Here is an 18375-nt window from a genome sequence, read left to right on the forward strand (position 1 = left end):
CGCCCTCAGCTCTAGCTTGTTGATGTGGAGATGTGTCTCTTCCTTGGTCCACTGGCCTTGAGCCATGTGTTGCAGGAGGGTGGCTCCCCACCCTTCCAAGCTGGCGTCCGTGAACAGTTGAATGGACTCTGTCCGAAGATAGCTTTGGCCCTTGGCCAAGTTGAGAGACTTGGTCCACCATCTCAGGTTGACCTTTAGTTGGGGAGGAATGCGAAGCAGCACATTCCTTTTCAGAACAATCTGTGCCTGGTACGGCTTCAAGAACCACTGTAGACTTCACATGTGGAAACGAGCCCACGGGACGGAGCCGATGCAGGACACCATTAGTCCCTGTAGCTTGACCAGTGACAAAAGGCCCGTAGATCTGGAGACAATCACTTTCTTTGTCAATGTTGCGATCTTGGCAATTTTGTCCTCTGGGAGAAAGATCAAGCCCCAGGCCGTATCTATAATCACTCCCAGGTGTCTGATCGACTGCGTAGGGGTGAGGTTGCTTTTGTTCCTGTTCACCAGGAAGCCGTGCTGTTCTAGGGTCGAGAGCACTGTGCTTGTGTGCTGACTGGACAGTTGCTTGGATGGCGACATCACCACGATGTCGTCCAGATAGGGAAAGACATGGATTCCTTCTTCTCTCAGGTGGGCCACTAGAGTCACCAGGACCTTTGTGAACACCCTCGGCACCGAGGACAGGCCGAACAGGAGAGCCCGGAATTGATGGTGACATCGGTTGAACGAGAACCGCAGGTATTTGCGGTCCTGAGGATGGATCAGAATGTGCGTGTAGGCCTCTGTTAAATCCACAGAAGTGAAGAACACGCGGGGACGCAGAGAGTCTATGATCGAGCGCAGGGTCTCCATCCTGAAACGTTTTGAGACGGATGTACCTGTTCACGTGCTTCAGATCTAGTATCGAGCGCCAATCCCCATTTCTTTTGGGCACTGTGAAGAAGTAAGAGTATACCCCTGCGCATTGCTCCGGTAAGGGGACATACTCAATGGCCTTTATGTCCAGAAGGTGCTCTATTGCTTCCCGTGTACGGGTGCGCTTTTCTTGCTTGTAGGAGTGAGAGACGATGAAGCGATCTGGAGATACTCTGCGGAATTCCAATTTGTAGCCGTAGCGTATAATCTTTGCTACCCAGACGTACGTCCGGGTAGATTCCCAGGCTGTGGCGAAGTGTTGGAGTCTTCCGCCCACAGGATACTGAGTGCAGTCATTGCTTACCAGGTTTGTCATTGAACCTGCCAGGCTTATCTTGGGCTTGGTTGAATTGGGATGATTTGCTGAATCTGGATCCCCTGCGAAAGAAGCCTCTTCTGGAGGACCAGCTCCCTCTTCTGTTGTCTGCCCTGGATAGTGCCAGGATGTGGGAGGTCCGAAAGGGCCGAAAGGACGAATACGAGGATCTGCCTTCCTTCTTCAGGTACTTAGGAAGCACCTTCTTTTTGTCCTTTGTTTCAATAAGAATGTCCTCGAGCTTAGAGCCGAAGGGATAGCCCAGGAGGATCGATTTTGACCAGTTGTCTGCTGACCAGGGTCTGAGCCATAGGGCCCGTCGTGTTACTGAGATTGCTGCTAGCGCCCTGGCTGACAAGGTGACCGAGTCCAGTGTGGCGTCTGCCGGGAACGTTACCGCCTTGAGGACGTGGTTTAGGCCATCCAACACTCTCCTGTTATCCTGTGGGACCAAATCAATCAATTTACGAGACCACATAATGCAAGCCCGAGCCACCAGGGCCGCAGTAGCGGAGGCCTGGATAGATGTAGCAGAAGCCTCATGTGCCTTCCTGGCAGCGTGGTCTGCCTTCCTATCTAGCTGGTCTCTGATGCTGCCTGTACCGTCCTCAGAGACTAGGCCTGCAGAGTGCAAATCTGCTACCGGAGCTTCAATTAGAGGCACTTGCAGAAGCTTCGCTCCCCTGGGTTCCAGGGAATAAAGTTTCTTTACGGCGGCAGGGAACTGTCTGCCTGACAGGCGCCTTTCCCACTCAGCCCTTACTAGGTCTTCAAAGTATTCTGGGAAAGGGACAGAGCAAGATTGGGGTCTCAGCCTGGCAAAAAACTCCTTGGTGCCCCTGAACATGGCCTTGCTCTTAGCCGCCTCATTCTGCTCGTCTTCATGCAAGTCTAAAGTTCCCATGACCTTGGAAAGAAGGGCCTGGTAATCCTCCCCTGCGAAAAGAAGGGACTGCTGATCTTGGGGAATAGTTTCCTCCCCCCCCCCCGTCTTCTCCTGAGGAGAATTTGCCCTCCTCTCTCTCGCTTCCCTCCGAATCTGGCGGGGAAGCCCTGGACTTTCTATTGGGGGGGGGGAGTTTTCTTAGCCGCCTTGGAAGAACCGGCATGGCTAACGTCTCTGGTATAACTCCCTTATGCCTAGAACGGGTTGACACGGAGGTCCCAGGAGAAGAGGCTCTGGACCTGGCAACTTCCCTGAGAGACAGCTCCCCGGCTTGGGCAAATTCCTCCCTGAGGGCGTGCCGCATGAGATCTATCATGGCCCGATTACCCGCACCTCCCACAGAGCAGGGGAACAGAGGGGTTAAGGGATTACCGGACCCGGCTGTTGATTCGCCTCCTGCGCCATTCTCTCGGCAGGTTCCTGAAGCCCCGGGATCCAAATCACCCTCGTTGCCCCCTTGGGCCAAACGGGGAGTTGTGGTGGCCATTTTGTCCTCGAGCGCCTTTTTGGTGCCGCTTTTCGCGTCCTCTTTGGCGCCTCTTTTTTTGCCGGCCGCCGCCTTCGCACCAGGCTTGTTCGCCCGCCAGCTCTCCCTGCGGGTCTTTGAAGTCGCCCCGTGCGATCTGAATGGCGAAAGGAGTCCGGAGACCTGTTCTTCGTCTCCGGACATGAGTTCCTCTAGGTTCTCCTCCATACTAGCTGCCATTCTCCTCAGCGCCGAAGCGGGGGGGGGGGGGGGAAGGAGAGACACATGACCCACCTAGCTTTAACGCTGGAATCGGGGAAGAGGAACAGGGGTAATAAACGCGGGAGGTAAGTAACAACACGAGGAAAGGAATAAATTAGGAAAAAGGTATTTAAAACAGAGGTAGATGTAAGCTGGCTGTAGAGCTGGCTAATAGACCTGATGCTCCCTCTAAGGCAGGAGAAAAACTGGAAAGCAGGGGGCACTCCTAGCCCAGAGAAGGAGAAGTGAAGATTTTTTTTTTAACTCCTGCCTCCCTGAGCATAGGACGATAAAACCCGCTGCTGAAGATGTCCTCCGAGCTCAGTTGGAGAATAAGACTGTCACAAACGTCACAAGGGACGCCAGGGTTTTGCCCCACTGAAACGAAGGGGGATCTGTGTGCACGAGGGAGCCCAACGGCCTCCAGTCTTGGTGGGTGAAGTGAGCGGCAAATGAGATAAAGCAGAAGAATTATTCCAAAGGGGAAAGGTCCCAGAGTGCTGGTGGGTACACGGCATGCCTGAGAAAGGTGGTGGCAGCGGCGGCAGCTACATCAAACCGCCTCTGCTCTTCCTCAGCTGGGTCAGCTCCCGGCAGGCCAGAATGAACAGCACAGCCTACTCCCCAGAGACATTTTGTCCTTGAGGCAACACTAGAGACACCGGAGACTCCAGCAGCCGGAAGACGGGTGCTCGCAGCCAGACACAGCGCTGTGCCCCCGGCCCACACCACACCCAGCTTCTCCCCACACCCTCCCGCTTGCAAAGGGCGCAGAACCTGCAGTGAAGCTTCCTCACCTGAGCCCCAAAACCCCAGTTCCTAGACACGGAAAGCTACGAGCCCTTTCTCACACCCACAGAGAGAGCCAGTTGGGGGCAGGGAGGGGAAAGGGTTAGCTGTGTTAGGGAGGACAGGCAAGAGAATGAAGGAAGCCAGGCAGTTACAGCCCCTCCGGCCCCCACCCCTGCAGACAGGCACGGCTGCAGACAATGTCCCAGGTGAGATCTGACGCTTGCGACAACCAGTGGGGCCACAAGGGGACACTGCACAGCCCACCCCCTTCCTTCTCTGTGCCAGACACAACCCCTCCCCTAGGCCCTGGGGAGGGGAGGACGGGCCTAGCCTGCACAGCTCCCCCCCCCCCCCCGCTTAGAAACCAAGCATTGTGGCCCGGCTGCGCCAATCCAGAGAAAACCAGGGTCCCATTAGTAGGTTTAGTGAGCAGCAGAAATGTTACAAGGAGAGGCAGGACCCAAAACCTGGCCGAAGGGTGAGGAGGGCCCCTCCCCTCCCAAAGAGGCGTGAAAAGCAATCCAGAGGGGCGGCATGGCTTCCTTCCGTGTCGGAGCTCAAGGACTGGAGTTCATGGATGCAACAGCCCTGCGCCCCATAATCCAAAGGTTTTTTTTTAGTAAGCCTCTTTCTGGTAGTTGCCAGAGAAAAAACATGAGTGGAATCCCCCCCCCGCCCCCTTCCATGGTGCAGCATCAATCGCGTCGTGTCCAAAAAGTCTTCCCAGCCAACTTCTTAAGCCTGCTGGGAAGACCTCCAGCCCCCTCCCCCTTCACTGTCTTGAGGTGACCCAAGAACTCGGGCTGCTACAACAGAGGCTGAAGGGGAAGGCCGGCCGCCACTGAACCCCCCCCCAAGAGTGGATGGGTGGGTCAGTGGGCCTCTCTCCGAGAGAGGGACACAGGCCGCTCATTCTTGAGGGTTCAGTAGCAGCCAGCTTTCCCCTTCCGCCCCTGTTGTGTCTCTCTCAGAGTGGAGGGGGGAGGGTCGGCCTCTGGCAGAAGCCGCTCTGCTCTCACCTGGGCACTCTTGGTTGCGATTCAGGGCAACAGACTTCCAGCCTCCAAGTCCTCCATCCAAGGGGGGGGGGCCTGGAGGATGGATGGGCAGCCCCAAACTGCTGAGCTGTTTCAGGACCTCCCCATCTCTCCACCGGCCCACGCAGCAGGAACTATCTAGCAGTGCGGGAGGTCCGTTCTGAGCGTCCAAGCAGGGCTCTCTGGGGACAGCTGCTTCTATCCCAACCGCAGGAAGCGGGACTTCCTTCCCCTCCCCTTTAAGAGCCTGCATCCCATGGGCTGCTGGCAAACTTTACAGCACAGGTGTGTGTGTGTCTGTTAAATCCCCCAGCCACCCCTGGCTTCTGTGCTGCTGGAAATGAACACTCACCATCCTTGTGGACCCTCATGGCAGAGGCGGTGATATCGGTTGTCACGTTGAAGTAGGGGAGCCACAGATCCTGAAAGGGGCAGAGTGGGGAGAGCTGAGAGCGCACTCTGGGCCTCACGCAGGAGGCTGCGAGAAGGGAACGCGTTGTCCCCGCTGCACACGCGAGTGTATGCCCACATGCACGGCACTCAAGCAGAAATTTTGTAGTAATAACAGAAAAACTCTGCAGCGTGAAAACATTGTGCTCATTTTTATGCACTAGATTGGCAAAATTTGTTCAGTTTCAGCTGGCATTGGGAGAAAGATACAAAATGATGATGAGCATTGAAAATCTACCCTACCCTAGATAAGGAAGTGTCACCTGACAGTTTCTTAAGAACAAAATAAAACTAGAAAATCCTCAGAATGATGGATTCAGCACTGAAATTGCAGAACTCCGCCCCAGGCCCCCCAAGGCAGATCTGCTTTCCCCCCTTTTCCGACGTCTCTCAGCAGCGGGTAGTTTGTTGGGACAGTCCTTCAGTGATCCTCGCTCCTGTTTCTGTGTCTAAGCGCTTGTGTTTTGTTGAACTGTTTTAATTGTTTTTTAAATGCATCCATCCATCCATGCATCCATCCATCCCTGTTTTCACTTTTGGGCTGTGCATCGCCTTGGGAGCCCTAAACTGTCTGGAGAGGCGGTGTGGAGAAATGCACATTCTTTCAAAGAAAGGCTTGACACAACCCTCCCCACGTTAAGTTTCAAAAGTTTTTCTCTCCCCTAGCAGAGGGCAGGCAGGAAAGGGGGGGAGTCAATGGCTCCCAAGTGCCGCCCAAATACCAACCACCAAAGCTGTGCACTGTGAGCTGGCGTCCAACACCAAGAAGCTGACACAGAGACTTGGGAGGGGGGGCAAGGGGGGGCGGGTAGATGGTATCTTCCTGGAGATTTCAGAAAAGGATTCTTTGACCCACAAGGGGGGGGGACAGAAAAGACAAAATCCCTCGGCACAGAGAGAGAGAAGGATCTGTCCTTACAGGTCCACCATGACCAGTACAACTAGAGGAAGGCACTCTCACACCTGAGCTCCATTTTGATGGCCGCCATTCCTGTGTGGAGAAGACAAAGCTCTGGCTGCCTGGACGAAGACTCCGAGGGGAGGGGAAGCTGTTACAACCCCGTCGTTTCTAAGTGGAAAGAGCCTGCCTGAGAACAAGAGCAGCCAGGGAATGTAGAGAGCCAGGGGCAGGGGAGTGGCACGTGAGAGCCTTTCTCTGGTATTCCTTGCTCAACCCGTTGCTGTCAGTAGCTAAATCGCTATTTCTTTGGGAGCACACAAGCGTGGGCAGGCAACCCTGTGGCCACCAGTTGTTGGGTAGCAGGAAACACAGCTACTAGGCCGAGCCTTAGAAAGGCAGTGCAGGGAGTGAAGCTGGGGGCGCTGGCCCTCGGGGTGGGTCATGCCTAAATGAAGCAGTTGGTGGTGGCATACCAAAGGGGAAGAGAGGAAGAAAATCCGTCCAAGGGTTGGGCACACAGGGGGAGTGGTGCGTTGGTAGGCAGAGGCTTGGAACGGTCAGTGAGTGCCTCTAGACTCCTCGGGGGCCAACGCTGTGCGGTGCTCAGGAGTCAGTGGGGCCATTCTTCCACAGGTGACATAAAAATGGTTTAAATAGAATTTTAAATAAATATAAGGAGAGGGAGTGTAAAAGCTACAGCTGCTGAGAAGAGCCCGAGGGGAAGCGGGAGATCTGTTCATTCCTGTGGCCGTCACGATCAGAGAGTGGGGGGGGGGGCTCACCCCCACCGCTGACGGAAACATACCTCAATCTGCTTGTCCTGGAACACCTTGCGGATGCTGGCGTTGAACGCAGAACCAGAGAACATGGAGGTGATGGGGTAGGTGAGGTCCAGCACTGTGGCAAACACGGAGTTCATGCTCTGTGGGGAGGACAGACAAGCATGTTGGGAGAGGAGGGCAATCTGCGGCCAGGGAGAAGTCACCCCCTGCTCTTTGGAATCCCAAGCGATTCTGGAGTCTGTCCCTCCAGCGAGCAACCAAGGGAGGAGAGAAGAAGAAGAAGAGTTGGTTTTTCTATGCCAACTTTCTCTACCATTTAAAGGAGACTCAACCCGGCTTACAATCACCTTCCCTTCCCCTCCCCAGAACAGGCACCCTGAAAAGTAGGTGGGGAAGAGAGAGCTCTAACAGAGCTGTAACTTGCCCAAGGTCACCCAGCTGGCTTCATGTATGTAGGAACGGGGAAACCAACTTGGTTCCCCAGATTAGTCTCCACCGCTCATGTGGAGGAGTGGGGAATCGAACCTGGTTCTCCAGATCAGACTCCACCGCTCCAAACGACCGCTCTTAACCACTACACCATACGGGGGGGGGTCTGCCACCCCAAGCAGCTGCCCGCACCCACCTTCCTCAAGGTAGGCAAGCAAGTAGAATTTCACGTGCCCTGAATGCAGAGCTCCCAACTGGAGGTGTTGCAGGAGGGAACCTCACCTGTGGCCTATGGCTTGCTGGGATCCTGCACGCTTTTCACAGGCTGAACAGCCTGGGCCTGCTCTCCCCTACTTCCCCAATCCACCCACCCCCCTGTCTTCGCTCACTTTGGCCCACTCCCTGGCTCGCTGCTTGGTGCGCACAGCACTCCTCTCCTCGGCGTAGAGGGCACCGATGAAGGAACCAATGGAGGTGCCGCCAATGAGGTCGATGGGCAGGGCAGCTTCCTCCATGGCCTTGATCACCCCGATGTGAGAGCAGCCCCTGCGGAGAAAGGAAGGGAGATGCCGCTGAAGGCCGCCAGCCTCCCAAACACAACCCCCGTCAATCCCTCCCACTGCCAGTCCTCCCCATCCTCCTCCTCCGGAGAGCCAGAAGGGGTCTTCAGCTCTTCCAGACTGACAGCAGCTACAGCAGACAGAGCCTTTGGAAGCCTGAGTGGTCCTAATCAGGCATTCCTCCTAAGGAATCGCCCACAGGGGTCTGGCTGTTCAGGTGTGGCAGAAGTAAACTGTCACCTGGCGGGCCCCCTTGCCTGTGGGCGGAAGGCCTTGTTCCCCACTCAGGGGCCCCCAGCCGGCCCCTGCTGCTGCCACCTGCCAAAGGTCCCCCCCCGGGGCCCTTTGGAGCAGATTACCTGGCCCCGCCTCCGCCCAGCACCAGTGCAATGGTGTTGCCCGTGAGGACTCGCGCAAGACGGGAGCAGTCACTGTGGCGATCAGCATTTTTCTCAAAAACCTTCTCATACATCTCTCTCTGGGGGGGTGGGGGGGAGGAGGGGAAAGGAGGGGAAAAAACACAACAGCCTTATAAGAATGTAAGAGCAGGAGTGCTGGATCAGACCAATGAGCCATCTAGACTCGCATCCTGTTTTCCCCAGTGAACTGCCGCATGTCCCTGGGAGGTCTACGTGGATAATTTAGTCTGCGCGGATAACAGCTGCGGGTGGGTCAGTCCTCCAGGAATTTGTGCAACGCCCCCTCCTGCAGGCAACTAACAGAGTGGCCCAGCACGACATCCCGTGGCAGCGAGGGGCACACACTACTCTTGAGTAAACAAGGCCTTCCTTGGGCCCATTCTGAACCTGCTGCCCCTCAACTTCACTGGGTGCTCCAGGATCAGGTGTTACGACAGAGGGAGAAAAAGTTCTCTCTGTCCACTTTCTCCACCCCAGGAGTGATAATTCTATAATCCTTTATCATGTTCCCCCACAGTTGCCTTTTCCCCCCTAAACTGAAAAGCCCCAGAATCTCCAGCCTTTCCTTTTAGGGAAGGTTATCCAACTCCTTAATCATCTGGGTTGCCCTTTCTTTTCCAGCGCTACAAGAATGGACACAGCAGTTCCCTAATACAGCAGAACCTTAGACAGGCACACAAGGGCATTAGGGCACAGGCCATTTTGTTCTCCATCCCTTCCCTAACCACCCCCAACATGAAACGGACCCTTTTCTGCATTGCCCTCCTCCTCTTCCTCACAGAGCTGCCCACCATGACCCCAAGATCTTTTTCCAGGCCAGTTGCCACCAGTACAGAAGCCACCAGCATATATTTAAAGTTCGATTTTTTTACCCCAATTCCATGTCTTCTTGTACTTGTACACTGGACTTCATTTGTCACTTTATTTCCCATTAACCTAGTTTGGAGAAATTATTGCCACTCCTTCCAGAACCCCTGAAGGGAAGTCTTTGAAATCTGTCTCAGCTTTGTTCTGCTTCAGGGCATCAACTGTTCCATCTGCCAAGTCACCCCCACCCGCATTTGTCCCTTCAGCCTTCTCCACCTGAGATACGGAAGCCACCGCAGGAAGAAGAGTTGGTTTTTATACGCCGACTTTCTCTGCCACTTAAGGGAGAATCAAACCAGCTTACAATCACCTTTTCTCCCCGTCCCCACAACAGACACCCTGTGAGGTAGGTGGGGCTGAGAGAGCTGTGACTAGCCCAAGGTCACCCAGCTGGCCTCATGTGTAGGAGTGGGGAAACAAATCCAGTTCACCAGATGAGCCTCCGCCGCCCATGTGGAGGAGTGGGGAATCAAACCTGGTTCTCCAGATCAGACTCCACTGCTCCAAACCACCGCTCTTAACCACTACACCACGCTTGGTGGAGGAAGGCTTGGGGGTGACCGGGGGGATGACACTGTGCCAGGCTGAAGGAGGCCGCCAGGACAGAGAAGGAGGACGCCTGGAGGTGGGGAGATCTGAGGCTGCCTGGGCGAGCAGGGGAGCCAGGGGGGTCGGGAGGAGAGCTGCGGCGAGGCCAAGGGTGCGGCGGGGCTGTTGGGTGGCACGAAATGGAGGGAGAGGCACGTGTGATAAACAGAAAACAACGTGTACGGGTACCAGCTTATTCGGGCTGCGCCGGGAGAAGACCCGACGTGGACACTTGATGTGCAGATGTCCTGAGCACCAGCTACGCATGTTGAGCCACTCCACAGTGCGGGCGGGGCTGGGCCCATCTTCACGGTGCAGCAGGATGAGCTGCTTCAGGGCACGCACGGCCGTATTCTCCAGCATCTGCTCCAGCTGGGTAGAAAAAGGGAAAGTGAGTGCACTGCCTTCGCACACAGGCTGGTCATCACCCCCCCACACACACACGCACATCTATATGCTAAAATTCTGCATAGGATATTGTACCCTCCCATCTGCGAGAACACACTCCCTTTAAATAATCCTGATTGCCAGCCCTCCACAACTGAGGCAGTCTCGTGTCATGGATTCCTGCTCCCAGGAGAGGCGATGGGGGGCACCCTGAAGCCTTAGGGGCGGCCCCCTCCTTCCTTTCACATCACTGGATCACTTTAACTGGAGCTGCTGGAGGGGGGGGGTCTGCCGCCTCTGCGGAACACTCTACGGTTAACGCTTGGCAGGAAGGGTCTGTTTTGTCAACCGCCAAGATGCACAAAGCGAACAACTCCTCCACTAGGTAGAGGTGAGAGGGACAGGGTGGGAGGGGCCCCCATGGTCACTGGGTGAGCTTCCAAGGAAGAGCAGGAAGTCAAGCCTGGCTGTCCCAGGCCCAGATCTGCCCACTAACCCTCACCTCAGGGATGCAGAGGGAAGAAGAGCCCGGCTCACCCTGCTGCAGGTGGTGGCAGCGGTTGGAGGGAGGCAGGGAGGAAGAGGGAGGGAGGTCAGCACCGGTCAGAGCAGACCTGTCCTGCCACAGTAGCTTTAGCTGATCTCTCTGTCTAAAAGTAGACAAGGGCCATCCATGCCTCCTGGCTACTCCTACTGGATCTATGAGCAGCCATTGATATAGGGAACCGCGCCATCTTGTTGAGATGCTTGGAGGAAGAAATAGGTATCAGGGATGAGTTTGGGTTTAAATTACTCATTATGGACCAGATTCAGAGGGTCATTATTGGAGTTGGGTGGCCATCAGCGTCCTGCCTGCAGTCCTATCCGCCATGCTACCCAATCCGTCTGTCAAGCCCTTCAGAGAAATCATTCATGGGCTGGGACTTGGCTGTCATCAATCTGTTGATGACACCCAGCTCCACATGGCTTTAATCAAACTGCCTGGGGATGCAGGAGAGGCCCCTGAGCCCCCACTGCCTGGCTGCTCTGGTTAAAAGGCTCCGCCTCAACAAGCGGAAGCAGCATCCTGACAAAACGGAGGTGAGGCTTGTTTGGGACAGCTGAGGTCTTGAAGGGCGCAGGCCCTCCCATATGGGATGGGTTCCAGCTGACCCTGGCTGACTTGGGTAAACAGCTTAGGGTTACGGTGGACCCAGCAAGTTAACGAAGCTGCAAAAAACCCCACTTCCTTCCATCTTCATTTAGGCCAAAAGCTGGCGCCTTCCCTTGACTTGGCTGATCTGGCCCCAAGGACCCACATCACGGTTACCTTGAAACGAGTCTACTGTAATGCACTGTACCGGGGCTTCCCCTTCAAGTCAACTCAGAAACTCCAGTTGGTACAGAATGCCAACGCTTGGTTATTATCTGCAGCTTGGCAGAGTGTGCATATTACACCCATCCTGCCTATCAGTTACTAAGTTCAATTCAAGTTACTGGTTATCCAAGGCTAAGCCCTTCATGGACTTTGGGGCCCTCGTCTCTGCGGGACCCGCCTCTCCTGCCACGCTCTGCCTCAACAACTTTGCTCGTCTGAGCAAAACCTTCTGAAGGTGCCATCCCGCAAATGGGTAAAACTGAGAGCTGCCCATACACATGAACACATGCAACGCATTCTCTGCTGTGGCCCCCGCCTTGAGGAACAGCCTGCCTGAGGAAGTCAGGAAGCGCCCCCCCCCATTTCTGCCATTCCATAAACTATGTAAAACAGCTCAGGAGGGCATGGTTACAAGCATCGTGGATCTGTGGGGTGACAACAATTTATGAAGGCACCTCTGATTCTTGCATATATTCTGCTCTTACTGCATCGTTTTGTAATCCCACCTTCTGCATTGTTTGATACGCATCCAATACTTTTTGCATTGTTTCCAGTTTTCACAATCCTAGTCCTATGGCATTCCTTCTTAGATGTCGATGTAATCGCATTATTACATACTGTGTAATCTGCCTTGAGTCTTAGTGAAAAAGGAATGCTATAAATAATGTAAAAATAATTCCCTTTGTTCTTGGGCAAAGGGCAAACTTGTCAGAGAAGTAAGTACCAGAATGGGCCGGCCAATTACCATGTGATCATCAGATGTCTTCTGAGCCTTGACAGTCCCCTAAGTGGCTCCAAAGCAGCAGCACAGAACCCCCCTCCTCCCACCCCCAGCTGAGCTCCACCCAACCCCTGCCAGGACCGGAGCCCAGCGTCTCCCAGGCCCGCTCCCTTCTTGCCGTGAGGCCCCCTCCTTTACCTCCCCCAACATGGGCTCCTGGTCCCCCAGGCCCACAATGAGGATGCAGTCGGCTTGGCGGATGCAGCGCACAGTCCAGGGGGTCAGGGTGTAGTCCGTCTGGTACAACACGATGCGGTGGATGTCCTCCTGCTGGGCCAGCCAACCAGAGAGCCGGTATTCATGGATGCTGCAAAAGGAACAGAAGGACTCTGGCTTCCCCGCTGGACCTCCACCCCCGTTGCAAGCAGCACACAGGGGTGGAGTGGGGGGGATGACTGACCAAGCAAAGCACTCTGACATTTTTCTTTCTTCCCTGCCAATAGATGTAGGGATGGGCCACGATCACAGATGGCTCTAGGAAGGAATTAGACAGATTCATGGAGGAGAGGGCCCACCAAGGGACGGGGCGACTAAAGGGAACCTTCCCCTACAGAGGCAGCTGATGTCTGAACCCCGAGGGCCAGGAGGCAGCCTCAGGGAAGGGGCTGAGACTCTATGCCCTGTTTGTTGGCTCTCCGGGGCGACTGGCTGGCCACTGGACTACATGGCCTTCCGGGGTCATTCTATATTTTGTGCAAACATCACTGGATCTGCAGAAGAGTCTGGACAGTCCAGAGGAACATGAGAAGGGTAGCCACGAAGACAACAAATGCTAACCTCAGCTGGAGAAGGAGAAACAAAATAAAAACTGCATATGATGACATACTTTCTAGATCCGTGTTGGCGAACCTATGGCACGCGTGCCACTTCCGGCATGCGTAGCTCTCTCTGCCGGCACGCGCGGTTCCTCCAAGCCGCAGGCCTTTCCGGCTCTGCCCCGCCCCGAATGGGGGAGGCTGTACCCCAGGGGTGGGGAACCTCCGACATCATTGGTGGTGGCCCCCAGACTCTCCCACAGAAGCAGCTGCCATTGCCGCCGCGGGAGCGTGCGCGGCCGGCCAGGCGGGTGGGAGAGCGGGGAACAGAAGCCGGGCGCCCACACTCGGCATGGCCGGTGGTTTCTCCGGCGCCCTCTGGGCCTGTGCGGGCGGAGGGGCGTGGCTGGCCGGTGGGTGCGAAGGAGGCGCCCTCTGCCCCACCCTGCTTGCTTCTCACAAGCCTGCCGCCGCCGCGCCCCACCGCCGCATCCCCCCCTCGGGGCAGGCAGGCAAGCCGGGTGGGAGATCCCCACCGGGCAGTGGCGGCGAGGCCCAGCCGGGCGGGCGGGGAATCCTCCTCCTGCTGCTGCTCGCCCCTGGCACGTGGGAGGCATCCATAGGCAAAGGGCACAGCAGCAGGGCTGGTGGCTGGTGAGCCGCAGGGCAGGAAGTCAGGCGGAGGCTCTGGGGCGCCTCCCTCCCTCCCCTCCCTCCCTCCCTGGCGGCGGGCCCGGCTAGGTGGGGGCAGCTGTCAGCGGGGCAGGATTTTTTTCCTTTTTTCTTTTGCCTTCTTGTCCCCCTTCCCTTCTTCCCCCCCTTCCCTTCTTCCCCCTTCGCAGCTGGTGCCTGATTGGGAAGGCTTCTGGGCCCTTGTCCATTCCCCCCTTTCCCCCCTTCTCCCCCCTTCTCCCCTTCCGTGCCTTCCTGCGCGCCGCCCAGCTGGCTGGTGGGCCTGAGCCACACCGCTACATTGCTGGCCTTCCTTGGGCTGCTCTGCCTCTCCTGCCCCTTCACCCTTCCTCTCCCAGCTCCTTCTCCCTCACCCAGGACCTGCCCCAGCCCTCCATGGGTGTGTAGGAGCGGGGCAGGACACCGAACCTCCGCGGGAAGGGAAGGGTCTGCCGGAGCCCCGTGCGCTGCGGGCTGTTCTGCGTGCTCCCCCCCACTTCTAGGCTGCCGCCTGAGGGAGGAGGCGGGGGGCGTGTGTGTTAGAGAGAGACACAGAGAGAGAGCGAGCAGGAAGGCTTTTCTGTCTCTGGCCATTCAAGCATGGGAGGTTTTGCCTTGGATTTGCCACTCTGTAGATGCACATTTTCCCTATCCAAATTCTCAAAACTCATCGGTAAGTCCCCATGCAGAGCTTTGAGAATCCAGATGGGGAAAATGTGCATCTGGAGAGTGGCAAATCCAAGGCAATACCTCCCATGCATAACTGGCCTCTTTCTTTCTCTGTCTCCCTCTGTCCTTTTCTTTCCCTACTTTTCTTTCTATCCCTTGCTCCATTTCTTTCTCCCTTTCTCTCTCTTTTTCTTTCTTTCTTTCTTTCTCTCCCTCCCTTCCTTCCCCTTCCCCCTCCCTTCCCCCTCCCTTCCCTTCTTTCCTTCTTTCCTTCTTTCCTTCCTTCCTTCCTTCCTTCTTTCCCTCCAGCGGCTTCTCCGGCACCCTCTGGGTCTGTGAGGGCGGAGGGGCGTGCAGTCCTATTCCTCCTTTGAAGTGCCCACAAGTCATCCTCTAAACACCTTTCCATTTGTCTTGATATGTAGAGAAAACACTAAGGAACTAGTTGCCAATCTCCAGGTACTAGCTGGAGATCTCCTGCTATTACAAGTGATCTCCAACCAATAGAGATCAGTTCCCCTGGAAAAAATTGCCACTTTGGCAATTGGACTCTATGGCACTGAAGTCCTTCCCCAAAGCCCGCCCTCCTCAGGCGCCACCCCAAAAACCTCCCACTCATGGCGAAGAGGAACTTGGCAACCCTAGCCTCTCCCTCTGGGCCCCCTCTGGGGGTGGTATTCAGGTTAAATTGCCGCATTGGCACTCGGCGATAAATAAGTGGGTTTTCGGTTGCAGTTTGGGCACTCGGTCTCTAAAAGGTTTGCCATCACTGTTCTAGATGATGACTTATGCTAGATCAAGCTGCAGGGCTTAGACCCTCATCAGAAGCACAGACTGGTTTCCAGAGCCAGCACGTCACCTTCTGCCATAAACGGAATCAATTCACTGTCTACGTCCGTCCACACAGGAAGCGCCTGGTGGTCCCCGTCAGCAAGGGCCAGGCAGGGCTAAAGAACAGGTTTTTCTTAATTATACTTAATAAGCACAATCTCTTTGGGTGACAGAACCTGACTTTTTTGAACATGGAATTTAGATTTTAGAGAATCTATAACACTAAAAGTGAAATCCTATGCAGAGTAACTCCAGTCTAAGCCCAATGAAATGAATGGGCTTAGATTGGAGTAACTCCTGTAACAGGCCCTGACATAATCATGTGAACATGTGCAGAATTAATTCCATATAGAGCTTAAACACATCATGCAAACTAAGCCACTACAGAGGTTTGTGTAATGTATAATGAATGTCTGTGTCATGCTGACAGGCTAGCTCAAGGTTAGATCTATCAAAGCTAACTACTAAAGTTACTCTGGCTTTGTCCTTGAAGGGGCAGCGTAAAGCACTTCCTCTTATCTATCTAAGTGTGCAAAAGTCACCTTTCTGACTCAGCTGCCAGATGTCAGAATCTCAAAGAATACCAAAGGCAGAATACTTGTCCTTTTCAGGGTCTTAAGATATCTTAATGTACTAAGAGTGCATTAATAGCTGAAATTGTGCTTAACGTTCTCTCAAAGATAAGAGTAACAAGCTTACTTGCTCTTCTGTAATCTGCCCAAGGCTGTCAGTTACTAAAAGATGTTACAAAGTGACAAATGTAAACAATAATTGTGTTTCATGAGTTATATAGTTAAACGTTGTGCTACAGCTTTCTAAGTAGTCTCATTTAATGCGTATAGTCCTAACGAAGAGGATGGTATAGAAATTAAATATGTAACGTGATCATGTAACTCAGAAATGAGTATTTATACTTTAAGCACAGAGGAGTGAAAGGGAAGGAAATCCATATAAGGACATAAGACATCAGAAGACATGAGCAGCTGCTTACTAAGCTATTGCTGCACTGCTCCTGGTATCTGATAAAAGAGAATAACGGCACCCCTCTGGAAGGATAAGGAGGAGGGGATAAAGGAGCTTTCTTCACTCTTAATGAGTCTAGAAACAGCATAAATACAGCTGCAGAACAGCTAGCACTTTAGAGTGCTATGACTGGCAGACTGCAGCTGTCTGATGTAACACTTCTCCATCTCAAAAGGCTTGAGATGTAAAACATTGAAACTCTGATCCTTGCGTAGGACAGCAGTTCTCTAAGGTATCTTGAAGTATCAAGATCTGGATATTTCAACATATCTTACTTACAGTCTTCTTGTGAGACTGCTCTATTCCTAGAAGAGGATAGAGACCCTTAGAATTCCTATTCTTTGAATAGGAATCTAAGTGCAGTGATCTTTCCATGTATTGGAACACTGAGAGTCCATCAGATTTATGGATTCTTACAAACTAAGCCTATTTGGCTTACCAATGCTAAGAAGCATCCTGAATACAGGGCTAATAGCTAGACCTCTGAGATTGTGTCAGAACGTCCTCTACTTAACAGAGGGACTTCTGAACCTCCTCAGAGCAAGAGACCAGAGAAGGGAAAGGAGACTCTCTGTACTCTGTGAGATATGCACAATGCATATACACAGATTGGCACAGTCAAAGAGACTGTAAACAGCTTTAAGCTAACACATAGTATTTATATATTCAGCATTGCTGTCTAAAACTAGAAAGAGCATGCATAGCATGTACATACACAATGCCTGATCTTAATGATGATCAGTTAAGAATATTAATAGAAGTCTTTAAAGGATTCAAGACTTAGCAAATACAGATACTCTGGGATAACTTCATATGTCCTCATAGAGCTTAGACTCTTAAAGGACTCCAGATGACACAGATGACACAGCAAGGTATAGTGTGTCTTCTGTACAGAAATATTATAATGTTTTGAATGATTTAAGTTAGGATGCTTCTAACCAAATCTTTCTCCAAAGAATTAACCATATTTTGACAGGATTTCTGTAACCTTATATTCTGAATGAAGGTGCATTGCACTAAGGATACTGTATGAGTATATTCTGACTAAAATACTCCTTTATGGAGGCATAGAGAATGTGAATGATTACTTGCTACATAAACATGTTTAAGACTAATGATGTCTATCCTTATAAGATATTTTAAGGCTTTGCAACCAAAAAGCATATATTGTATAATGTAAATAAATGTGTTTTTTATATACTTCTACGCTTGTCCATTATTATAAATTTATTGGCATGTTCAAGAGATGTCCTAGGAGCAATAACAAGTTTCTAGGAACCGTTGATTCCGGTCTAGTGGTGTCTCGCTGAATAAGATAACATATCCCTTCTTAGGAAGGGGTCCTTTCTAAGAGTGTAGGCACTTAACGGCCTGAACCGCGACACTCCCCTTAGGATTGCGCTGTCGGAATGATAAATTTTGAGGACCTCCAATCTGCAGCCTAGAGACTCCTTCAGCTTTTCTCCTGTACCAAAATCCCTTACACATAGGAGGCTAACCATCTGGAAAACATCTGGACTTCCCTGCCTATGCTCACATGCACTCTCATGCTCACACTCACAGAGTACCTGTCCAGGGCGGAGGCCCCAAGCCGCGCTCGAATGATGTCACTGGTGAGCAGAAGGGTCGGCCCTGTGGAAACCAAAGCACAATTGGGCCACGCTGGAGGAGGAGGACGAGGGGGAGGACGAGGGGGCCGAAGGATCAGCGAAAAGACAGAAGTCAGGAGAGCGCGCACCAGGGAGAGAGAGCAGGACCACCCCAAGAGACCAAAGGGAATTTCAGGGTGTCAGCTTTTGAGAATCACAGCTCCCTTCATCAGGTAGTTTTGACTTTTGAAAGCTTACACCCCGAAAATCTTGTTGAGTCTCTGAGGCGCTCCTCAGCTGTTCCACTGCAGCTATTCTACTGCAGACCAACAGGGAGACCGTCAGGAAGAGAGAGCTGCCCTCCCCATTTTTTTCTCTGTTTGGCTGCCTCCTGGTATTTAAGGCGGTCCTGGATGGAAGTCTTGATCTCATACTACACTTTTGTTTATCTTCATAGCATAGGAGGCGGCTAAAATATCAGATTCTCTCATCATTACTGATGTAAGACATCTAAACACTTTAAGCCCCTGACAAAGAGAATTATACGTGAATTTTGATACTTTGTTCTGAGGTCTA

General features: G+C 53.2%; 1 protein-coding gene across 1 annotated transcript in view; it reads right to left on the bottom strand.

Moving 5' to 3' along the window:
- PNPLA6 (patatin like phospholipase domain containing 6) overlaps positions 1-18375 on the bottom strand; it is a 66495-nt gene that overhangs the window by 27090 nt on the left and 21030 nt on the right. The window contains exons 22-28 of the mRNA XM_056851064.1: positions 17779-17842; positions 12399-12567; positions 9925-10107; positions 8221-8339; positions 7691-7847; positions 6896-7012; positions 5092-5161 (exon numbers count right to left, since the gene is read on the bottom strand). Coding sequence (XP_056707042.1) covers positions 5092-5161; positions 6896-7012; positions 7691-7847; positions 8221-8339; positions 9925-10107; positions 12399-12567; positions 17779-17842 — 879 coding nt within the window. The remainder of the gene's footprint in view (positions 1-5091; positions 5162-6895; positions 7013-7690; positions 7848-8220; positions 8340-9924; positions 10108-12398; positions 12568-17778; positions 17843-18375) is intronic.

The sequence above is a fragment of the Euleptes europaea genome, chromosome 6 (assembly GCF_029931775.1).
Source record: "Euleptes europaea isolate rEulEur1 chromosome 6, rEulEur1.hap1, whole genome shotgun sequence".
Classification (NCBI taxonomy): domain Eukaryota; kingdom Metazoa; phylum Chordata; class Lepidosauria; order Squamata; family Sphaerodactylidae; genus Euleptes; species Euleptes europaea.